We start from the raw sequence: 11517 nt of genomic DNA, 5'->3' as shown, positions 1-11517 counted from the left end.
ACCAGGCTTTGTTCTGAGGCAGGTTCTAAGACATAACTCAAGTTAACATAGCTTTTTACCTTTGTTACTACTCTCCTTTAAATACAGTATGCATTGGTGGGAGGTTTAAAAAAAAAAAAAACTAATCAGCAGTTTTTATGTCTGGAATACATGCCCAACTCTCAGGCTTGTACACAGAGTCGGATGCTCTTAAGCAGATAAGTCACTTGTAGTTCCCCAAGTCATCAGTGTAATGTCAGAGGTCTGTATTAAGTTAATTTCTGTTCAAATTTCAAAAACCTACTTGAGTCATGTCATATGAACAAGCACAATGATTATTCACCGTGACAGTAATATCAAGAACTTCTATTACGAACTCAGTATTTACATAGAGCTTGAAATGTGGGAAGATCACTGACAGATACTTCAACAATTTTCTACACTTCCCCACAAGGAATAAATTAATGAATTAAAAAAATAAAAATAAAAACACACCTGTTTCATTTAACTAATTAAAGGCAAGTGACGCAAACTAGTAGGTCAAGCTCCATCTGCAGGACTGCACTGAAATCTAGCTTTTGAATAAAGTTGTGATTCAACTTTAAAAAAAATAAATAAAATAAATGAAAGTCAGCTAAAGCTCACAAATGAAGTCACTTTAACACATGAGATCTGGTATTCAGGACACTCGTGAATTTAAATTGCATTGTAGATCAAGGCCAGGGGGATACAAGTTAATACTTCTACCAAAGAAATATGATTCTATAGCATCTTACACAATTTATGATGAATTCAGTTTTGATATGTGGCTGATGAAATTGTCCAATCCGAAATTTAAGTCATATTTCATATTTCATACATATTTCTCCACCCACCCACACACACACACACAGGACTATCTAGACTAACTCAACCGATGTCAGGTCACCAGATTAAAAGGTTTTCAGTAACGTATCAGACACAGCACAGGATTTGAGACCACAGCAGATGAGGAGGTAGCAATGGTTTTCAGCAGTTCAAATTTAATACTTTGTCCCCCTTTCTCTACAGAAACCCAGGTAAAAAAAATCCCCCACTCTCATAAAATACAACAGCAGCAGTTACCAGTAAAAAAATGAAATGCAAAAAAAAAAGGAAAAAGAGAGAGAGAAAGAGAAAACAAAAGAGGGGAGAAAGAGAGGGCAGGGACATGATCAGGCAAGAAAGGAAAATATATTTTCTTTATGTGAGGAACGAGTCCAAAGTTCATCTTCAGACCGGGTTAGGGGCAGCGAGAAATCTGGGAACTTGCTGTTGTGTTCATTCAAAATGGAGGGGAGGAGGGGAAAAAAATATGAACCAAAATGAGTCGAGTCCAATCCAACTAGGGGAAGGAACCAGCACTCTAAGGCAGGGATTTATTCAGGAAGGGCTTTCTCCCTCTCTGGATGAAAGAAAATCTCACTCCTCTTCAGCCTGTGTGATGCATTTTGTTGTGTCTACAGATGTATTTGCAAGTTTGTGTATGCAACAGATAAATTTGAAGGTGTGTCTGTCATATATATATGATCAACACAGTTGCCCCTCTTGCTTGCAGCAAGAGAGGTGGCATTTTTCTTTCTTTATTTCTTCATTCATTCCTTTCTTTCTTTTCTTTTTTCTCCCAATATCAGTCCAAGACTACCTAGTAGTCATCCAAATCAAAGAACTCGTCGTCCTCTCCTTGGTACTCCATGCCCTGGAAATCCACCCTGTACCGCAAAATACCTGTGGAACACAAAGGTGATTAACTGGTGTAATATGACAACTTGTGTTGTGTTTGGCAAGCTAGTGGCAGCACTAAAGGAGTAATGTGTGTAAAGCTAATCCCCAGGTGATCCACTCATTTGTATCTCATGGAAATTTCACACTTGAACACCAGAGAAATTGGAGAAGACATGCAGACAATTTGTTTCGAACTTTCTAAAACATCCATTCACATGCGTACTTCATAGTAGCAGAGTCTGGTTTTATAATTAGAAAAAACGCACTGTTGTAAAACCAGAGGGTGCCCTCTCACAGCTTGAAATACTACAGAGCAGCAACTCAGTTGAGTGCACATGAGGCAAGACATGATGGAAACAGTAGAAAATGGCAGATGAAGCTCTCCCATGATTTACTGTGCCGACACGAATACCACATGCATTTCCACGCCTTTTCCAATATCAATGACCAAGTGAAAAGCAATGTCCATTTGTGCTTTTGCATTCATAAATGGCTGGGTCATCTTTGCAAGTCAACGGGTTACAATGTTGTGGGCCTCTGCATTCTCACATGCAGCCTCTCTGGAACGGCTCTGGCTTCTATGAAAACAGCTTTTAAGGCACAGTTACGAAAGACCAGATACTTTATTTTTACGGAGGAAGGAATTTTCAAGAAACTCTCTTGGGAGGACCCCTTCTTTCTCTCAATACTATAAAGTCATTAGATACAATTAACTTTCCATCGCCAGCTGTATATTTTTGAGACAAACAGGAGTTTTTAAGAGCCTGGTTGCCCGTATGAGGACAATTCGTCAGTATACCTCCTCGCAGAATTTCAATCAATCCCTCGGCCTCACATATCCACCACACCTACTAACTTCAATTTGAACAAACGTGCCATCTCGGCATCATAAATCATTTTGTAAACAACTGTGTGCTCACCCCCAATGCCTCCAAAGCCCTTGACAAACTGGGACCCTTCCTGGCTCTTGTCTGTTACTATTTCCAGCGTGGCTCCAAATTTCTTGTAGTTGTTTGCAAACCACTCCAGCAGTGGCATGCTCTCGATCAGCTCGTGCTCCTGCCCCGTCTAACAAATTAAACACAATTAGAGTCGGTTCAGCCTGAGATCAAGCCACAGACGTTTGTTTTTCTTTATAGGACTCACTTCCTTGTCCGTGAAGTGAGACTTGTCTTTCTCTTGCTCTGGCGTCAAGTACAAAGTCTTCTCGTCTGAAGATTAAAGAAGAAACTTGAATATTCTGCAATAACAAAATCACATGGATCGTTTCGTATTTAGATGGTAGAAACTTGGGATTTTTGTACCGTTCTCTAATCCATTGCTTTCAGCCCCATGCACACGTAGAACATAACGCATGGTGTCTAAGTTCTCATAGACTATGAGGATCTCCACTGCTCCCATTTCCAAGGCTTTGAGTGTGTCCTCCACTCCAAAGCAGTATTTTCCGGTGTCCTGACTGATCTCATCAAAGTACCGCCCTAAAGAAGAAACAAGTAGGAAACATCTGTAACACAAATGCATTTGTTATTAACAAGAACGCCATAAAACAGCATCAAAAAGAGGCCTCACCTATAAGCTTCTTCTCCTGGATGAACTTGACATTTGAGAGAACCTCTGCTGAGAGCTCGATAGCCTGGTTGAAACCATTCTCTCCTCCATAGGAGATGTCAACCAGCTTCAGAACCTTGGCCTGTAATCTCTGTGGAAAACAAACAAATGCACAACTTCAGTATGCAACAAAAGCAGAAGATCCCCATCCATTGCACAGAGGAGTACTAAAGTACTTAAGAGTACACATGGGTAACTTTTTCTCAATAGTAAAGTTCAAGCAATTAAGATCTCTAGAATAAATATCTTAAATTGATCGAGCTTCCATGTTTGTGAATGTCTCCTCAGTGAGAAGTGTTTCATGTATAGAAACGACTTCAACATTGCCCATTAGTCTGGTTACTGAACTAATTGGTAAGAAGTCTGCATTTATAAATCACTGATCTGTGTTACACTCTGTAAGAAGTGCGTTTTACAAAAACAGACAAACTTACTGGGTCAAACATGTCTGACTGGCTGAGTTCAGTCTTGAAATCAGCAGAACCAGCCAAGACCATTCCTGCCACGTTAACTTTGTCATTGGACACAAAGAGCTGGACCGCTGTCTCAGCTACTTTTCTCACATAGTTGTGTCTTTTCTCCATTCTCAGACGAGCAAAGCGGAGAGCAGATTGTCCTCCTCTGCCTGAAAAGAGAAAAAGAAAAACAACAGACACAATCTTTACACGTCTGCGAACTGCCAAATCTAAAGGCTTCATACTCGTACAAATTAACACGAGATAAATTCTCCCTGCTGTGGACGTGAATACATCAAAAACTGCGTCACTGTAGGTCAGTACCGTGCTTCTTGGGTAGGTCCACAGTGAACTTGTGCAGCACCTCCCTGGTGTTGCCCTGCAGTGTGCCAAACAGTGCCCCACTACCGTCGATCACAATGAAGCCAAACTTACTATCGTCAGAGAGCAAGGCCGTCAATGCCTGTGTTAGTGGGTAGTGAGGGAAGAATGAAGGACATTAAAAGACAAGCTCACACCGTGAGAATTCCCTCAGATGGAAAAATATATGCACAAGAAACCAGGTGAAATCCCTCACCTCGGTGTGGAACTTGTTGTCACAGAGGTACAGAGAGGTGTTGATTGGCTTAAAAGGCTCAAAGTCGATATTGACTTTCTTCTCCTTGCCTTCCTCTGTCACAATGGTGCCACAATACACAACTAAACCATTGGGTGGCACTGGCAAAAAGATAGAAAGAGACCAACAGATAAATGGTAAGCTTTAAACCTCATGTATAGACCATGCATGGTGTTTTTGTCCTCTTAAGAAGCAGCTAGAGATGGCATACAATGCAGTACTTAAGAGCCAGACCGCTGCTGAGACGAATACTCTGTGTCAGTGACCTCTGAACAGTCTTTGATGTTAAGGTATGCTGATGGAAACGAACCACATTTCCACCATAAATTTTTTTCTATGAAAAAAAATAAATAAACAAATCGGCGTATATTTTTTAAGTAATATATTTCAACACATACCCTTGTTGTAGAGTTTTAGTCTTTGCTGTACAGAGGTGATGGCCCCGAGCACAGAGAGCCTGTTAACTCGACTCTTGATGTTGGAAGCAGTGCCAAACTCATCAGCCAACATCTTGGCCACTCTGGATATCTGGTCCTTTGGAGGGATGATCAGTGAGATCATACTGGTGCCATTACTGTGTAGAGAAAGTGAGGATTTAAAGTTAGCAGTTGTATGCATGTGTGCTTACATACGGCCACAGCATCATAGGATGCAATGCACAACATCAAACTCAACTTTGCTAATTAAAGACAACAAAACACGAGTTTGACTACAGTTACAAAAATCCACATGTTAACGACAATGACAGCAGGAACTTTGATCATTGCAACTTCTACCTGACCTTCTATTGCCTCCATTATAGTCTCCTGTCTTATTACATTACACTTAGCTGACGCTTTTTATCCAAAGCGACTTACAGCTATTTAGATACAGGGTATTGGTTACAGCCCCTGGAGCAATGTGGGGTTAGGTGCCTTGCTCAAGGGCACTTCAGCCATGGATAGAGGTGTAGGGAGAGGTAATGGCGGGATTTGAACTTGCAACCCTCTGATCTTAAGTCCACCTCCCTAACCACTAGGCCACGGCTGCCCCTTATTCTGACATGAGTTTGTAAACACACTAACATACAGACAAAACATCACCTCTACATGGTCTGAAGGGTTGAGGGACAATCAGAGTTGTCTTTCAGTTACACTCTACATAATATCTGCCCTTGAATCCAAGGACTGAGTTTCAGTACCACACTTGGCTCTCCAATCATGATCATAGCATAGCACACCAGCACGGCCTGACACTTGATGGAAACACACACAGACAGGTAGCAACAGCTCAATGAATGTAGGGCACATAGTCAACTGTGTGTGACATGGCAGGCGTTGGAGCACAGGACAGCAAATTCTGCGCAATACTAGACGGCAAGCTGTCGCAGAGCAAGCAGCAGTGGTTAACCGGTGTTAGCAGCACGCTTATTTCAAATGCCAAATCTCGTACATTAAGAGGCCAACAATTGCCCAGTCGGATAACATATGATGTGGAACTGTTTTCAGCCGATAGTTCTGACCGAGTCAACCTTTAAAGCAACACTGAGGTGATCGGTTGCCATGAGGTGACCAACACACTGGACTCTTCAGGGATTTCAGTTCTGTCAAATAAGCTCCGGGTAGAACGATACGATAAAGCTGGTTTAAAGTTGTGAAATTTGTCGTAAAAACGAATGGAAGCCAAACTGTGAGATAGCCGACCTTCCTTTCTAATCCTTATGCATTTTTGTTAAACACCCATGGCGGCCTATCTCAAGAGATGACGTCTGTTAGCAAGTTGCATTAGCAACACGGCTAGCATCACCGGTCCTAACTTTACACCTTAAAATGAACTGGAACAAAATCCTCAGCGATGTCAGTCGTAGCACACAAACGTGAACAAAACACTCTCCAATCCCATCACGATGTGTCTGAACCCTTGAGATATTCAATGTGACTGCAGTTAGCTCTTAGCAATCAGCTAACAAATAGCAGTTAAAGCTATAGTAGGCTAAGTTAGCTATGCTAACCACTCCCAAATTCGGCCCCACTTATCCCGTCTCCAGCTGTTGCGGCGTTCCACATTTACACCTCCAACCGTAACCATACACTATGCTGCATTCAGCAGAATCATCTACATGAAGCCAACATAGATCGCCTACCCGCGGGCAGCTTCCAAACTTTTGATCAGCTTCTTGATTTTCCATATCTCCACGTTCCTGTCCGCCGCGCTGGGGTCGTCCGCCATCTTTCTGCTGTAATCGCTTCAGCACCTGAAAAGACGTTAAATAAAAAGAGAAAAGCATGCAGTGAGCTTCCCTGAAAACAGACCCGACTAATATACACATTCTTGTTAAGCTGACACTTTTGGTTTAACTGGCAGGACTAGGTACCTCTCCAAACTACTGGCGCGGTGTCCGTTATGGCACCTGACCAGTACTGGGAACTAGACTAACCGAAAAAGACAGACCCTACTCGGGTTGTCTCTGCTAGTACAGAGCGGGGAGTATAACAGGCCTGTAGTCTACCAGGCCCTAGCGTCCACCGTGTTCTTATCTAATTCGACCTACTTTCTTCGTGTTACCCTGGAAACCAACTTCTAGCTTTTAAGACGTTTGTTATATCGGTACAATCGGGGTCTTACTTTACCTGCCTCGGACAACGCCGCTCCGCTCCGCTCTCTATCTGTTGCGTTACGTCGAGTCGGTGGTCCGAGGAATGACGTTGCTTTCCCGACCGGTTTCTCTCTCCTTCACACGCTGCGCGTGGTGCTATCGACAGAAGATCACATGTGGGAGGTGGTTAGAATTGTGGCGTTCACTTCCTGGAAACCACATAGAAACCAATGACATCGCCCCACTGCTATGCCAATCAAAAGAAATCGAAAAAACAATTGGACAAGATCTTAACGCATCACCAAAGTTGGGAGTTTGTCCGGAAGTGTGAATTATGGGAGTTGAAGTTCATTTTTGTGAGAGATGAGCAATTGCGCAAAATCAGCATATTACAGAAATATTAGCTGTTGCTTTTTTAATTTTGCTAAAGTATTTTTTCTGATGTAGATCTTAAGGATAATTAAATTGCCATTAACCATTTCTTCTCGATTTTTCTTTTCTATTCCTTTCTTTTACAAAACACTTGCAAGGAGTTTGAAGACAAAAAGGAGGACTTTTAATTATACACAAGCTCAGCCTTTGAGACCAATTATTTACCACACTGTCTCCATTAACATCCTGTTAAAAGAGAGCACACTTCTACTGTCTGACTTTCACACAGCACCGGTTAGCGGAGGTTCAGTCATATGGGCACTTTGTTTAAAAGAAAAAAATAACAATAATTCCCACCAAACAAGTAATTATAATTGTTATATTTTATGCGTCAGAGGAAGTGCAGACTCACAAATATAATTAGGCTACTTGCACTTGTGTCTCTGAGTCTGGTGTTTAAGGAATCTTGTCTCCTTTTCAGAGCACAATATACATAATGTTAGCGTTGCAAAGCAGGGTATTTTCTGGTTATTTTTGAGAAATGCTCAAAAGATGTAACCATAGACTTAACACTCCACATTTCACCTTAATAAGCCAGAAAACTGAGGGCAGATGATCAAAAAACTTTAACCCATCCTTACGATATTTGGCAGAAAATGGTCTCGGGACAGTTCATAAGAAACAAAACTAATGATGCACCTTTGATACACTCTATCAAAATGCCCTGTGTGCCCCTTACACCTAACCTACTGCATGAAATTGTCAGCAGTCCTTTCTCTTTCTATTTTTTTAAAGTACTGTTTTAAGTAAGGACAGGACAAAACAGAAATAAAAACAATTCAAATAAAAATTCATTTGATTTCAGAATGCAACTGGAGAGATGTCTGCTGATTAAAATTTAAATACACATACGTGGAGCTTTCACAGCAGCACTTGTTATTTGATATACTTTTGACACCACTATTTAAATGACTCACTATCATACATTCATGACATTGCCTACCATATATAGACCTACCAGTGCAGATGCGAGTCATCGACAGATTACATTTAATTACAGTGGTTTGAAATAATCAACTTTCGTAGCTTAGAAGTTACATCATCCCATTTACGTAATATGCATGTAATCTGTTGCATTCCCCAATGAAAAAAACCCACAGGGTGTCTCACATCAGGCAGCTCAGTAATCCAGTTTTGTTCTGTTGTTGAGGTTGATAACACAGATGCAGATTACTGGGTGAGATAATGGGTGAGCTACTTGTAAGCCTTAGATTATATTGTGAGTACAGTGAAGGCGTAGTTAGTTGCGTCAGAACAATTACGGTAATTGTTGAGGCGGTCGTGGTCATATCCAATGTTCCTCAGTTCCTCTATAACGGTAACATATCAGTATATGTCACTGACATTGTCGGTTAAGCTGAAAAATGAAAAAGCGAAACTGAAGTAACTATGAGCTTTCACAAGATATAGAAATATATCCTCCAACTTAGTTGTGTCACTTTGAAATATTTGAATTTAAAATTTTCCCACTGTTTAATGAACAAAGACATTTTCAAAGAAAGATTCTGCCAATATGCTATGTCAGTGAGAACCCAGAGACACATGACCGTAGGCCTGAAATTCTTGAATCATGCAAGACCCACACAAAGGCAACCCACATGTTTTCCTTTACGTGGCCCAATGGCAGGATACCAAGGCCAAGACATATTTAGACCACTAGATGCCAGCATTGGTTAGCAGAAAAATGTATTGCTTCTACGGCATCTCAGTTATTAATGTTAGCAGGACTGGTTCATCATATTCCTTGAGCCTCTGCCTCTGTGCAACACTCAGTGGAACATTTAGAAGCAGGTCTTCTCTTGTTTGCATCTTAATTTTGGCATGTTGTTTGTTAGACATTATTAGGTTGCCATATGGTGGATATCGCTCCGTGTCCTTAGTGAATTGTGACTGTTTCCATCAGAACAAACATCTGTTTGAGCAAAAAGCAACAAGCTCAAAGATGATCCCTGCAGTATGACGAATCTCTGATGAAGTGGAGGAGTGTGTGTGTGTGTGGGGGGGGGGGGGGGGGGGGAATATGATAAAGCAGTTTGTGCATCTGACTGCCTCTAAAATTTTCTAAAGCTTTTATCAGTGCCAATTCATCACCTTCTGTCGACCATCAGAGCCGTAATTATCTGTCGCCTGGAAATGGATGGCGCTTGCTGTGCTGTGAATGGAAGCTACCCTGGGCACGGTAGCTATACCTCATTTCACCGGGTTGTCGCAAATGAGCATGAGCACAGAAGTTGCAAGTGCCCCTGTTTTACCGAAACCAAACTATTAGAACCTTTTTCTTATCATGATAACTGTAATAAATGCGGCACAAAATACCAGGGTTGTTTACATTTTACCTATGGTCACTTGCTATTGTATTTTTATTTTTATGGTGATCCTCAGATTGGTTTATAGAAATGACAATATTTCAATCCCACGTTGAGTCCAGGCTATTTGGATGAATCTGTAACATATGAATCAACAAGTTATTCAGATCGTGGTAGCCAACAGATTAAGACTGTTTTGCTTATAATAAATAATAGCTCACAACTTTGAAACATTTTTTACTTTGTTGCCGTTTGCTCTTTTTCTTCTTTGTGTACACTGTGAATACTGATGTGAATATTTGAATTTATACATCTGTTTCCCCGCTATATGTCTATCACTTTGACATCAACTCCATTTTGCAGTGAGCAAGTACCTGAACTTTTTTGTCTCAATGCTTTTATCTTTCATCTGACAATGTTTCAGGTTCAGTGTCCTGGTTCTGAATGAATAGCTTTCCCGTTGCAAAACTGGAAGTAGAACATTTGTTTTAAATGCTCAATTTGATTCAGTCATCATGGTTAAACACTCAAGTCTGCAACCCCCTAAATTAAACAGTAACTGAGTATTCACACTAGTTGTCTCAGCCATACAGTATTTGGGTGGGTTGATACATTTTAGTGGCAGAGTTTAGTGTCTGTATGCCTTTTGAAAGACTAATTATTTATCTTTTAGAACACTAATTTCAAACAAACTAATTATCCAAGAACACTATAAGCGGCTTTAATTTTGTAAATTGAAATATATAGTTGGAGTTTATAGCACAGTGGATGATGGGTCATTAATTGCACCCACAAAATCAGCTTCATCAATGATAATTAACTTATTCATATCTGTTTTATTTTTCATGCACAGCCGCAGTGTTCAATAAAACATCATTGTGTGCTTTGTGCTGTATGAAGAGAGACCTTTTATGCCCTTCCACGCAATGATGTCATAGTGAGAGTGTCTATTATTCTCTTCTGTCATAGTGACATCTGTGTGTGTGCCGTGGCAGGCAAGCAGATGTGTGAGAGACTTACTGCATGTGGAGAGTGACCCAAAACAGATTCAACTAGGTTCATTGGGGCCCTATTTCAAGTCTGTGGCCATCTGCTTACGTTGAGTTGAAGAGAGATAAGAGAAGGTGGGAGGAGGGATTCTCAGGGCTATTCAAGGGCACAGTCTTGCACGTCATCATTAAGTGATGGGACTAGGATACACTCACAGTGAAAGTGAGGACACATCCATTCAGGCTCTTGCAGAAAGAGGCGGTTGGAAACTGAAACATTTTCTATAACTCTTGTAACCTTGCTGTCACTGACATATTGAAGCCCTGATGTATCTCCTTCTATGAAAACATCTGCTACTTAATGCATACAGACCAGCTCCCAACATACAGAAACTTTAAAACTCTTCAGAGGGAATTAGGCTTCACTTATTTTCTGTTGACTAGCTAATCTGTGACTCCGTATGTGTCTGTCTCCCAGGCTTCCTTTCCCTATCATCCCAAGTGAAAGAGAGGATCATAATCATCAGCACTTCAATAGCTTTCTTATGACTTAAACCAATCATCTTAAGGATGAGCTCTATGGGTGTGAGAATGTACATATATTAGTCTCTGCCAGCCATCTGCGGTGCCTCTTTAAGTTTTTAACTTCTAAGACAAGTGCACAGATAGTAGAGCGGGTGTTTTTTTTAACAAGCGTTTCTTTCTTTTTTTTTAATTTAACAAATCACCGATTTGTCATTCTTGTCATATCCCTGGCTCTCTTTCTGCTTACCACAGAGAGGGAAGGAGATTTACGGATACCCGTTCTAATATC

General features: G+C 40.9%; 1 protein-coding gene across 3 annotated transcripts; it reads right to left on the bottom strand.

Annotated features, from left to right (window-relative positions):
- Positions 1 to 981: 981 nt before the first annotated feature.
- etf1a (eukaryotic translation termination factor 1a) lies at positions 982 to 7150 on the bottom strand. 3 transcript variants are annotated; one of them, XM_075481328.1, is made up of 11 exons: positions 7015 to 7150; positions 6524 to 6634; positions 4800 to 4975; positions 4363 to 4502; positions 4110 to 4248; positions 3765 to 3955; positions 3292 to 3421; positions 3027 to 3200; positions 2869 to 2933; positions 2643 to 2790; positions 982 to 1725 (listed from the first exon to the last, which is right to left on the bottom strand). In XM_075481328.1, exons 2-11 carry the CDS (start codon positions 6607 to 6609, stop codon positions 1643 to 1645), a joined length of 1332 nt encoding a protein of 443 aa, XP_075337443.1. In that variant the 5' UTR covers positions 6610 to 6634; positions 7015 to 7150; the 3' UTR covers positions 982 to 1642. The 3 variants fall into 3 exon arrangements, with proteins under 3 accessions (XP_075337443.1, XP_075337442.1, XP_075337444.1); XM_075481327.1 differs by having other exon boundaries at positions 7011 to 7149; XM_075481329.1 differs by lacking the exon at positions 7015 to 7150 and adding an exon at positions 6755 to 6825.
- Between the last annotated feature and the right edge of the window lie 4367 nt (positions 7151 to 11517).

This window comes from Odontesthes bonariensis, chromosome 13, assembly GCF_027942865.1.
Source record: "Odontesthes bonariensis isolate fOdoBon6 chromosome 13, fOdoBon6.hap1, whole genome shotgun sequence".
NCBI lineage: Eukaryota > Metazoa > Chordata > Actinopteri > Atheriniformes > Atherinopsidae > Odontesthes > Odontesthes bonariensis.
This window is presented reverse-complemented; position numbering and strand designations above follow the sequence as displayed.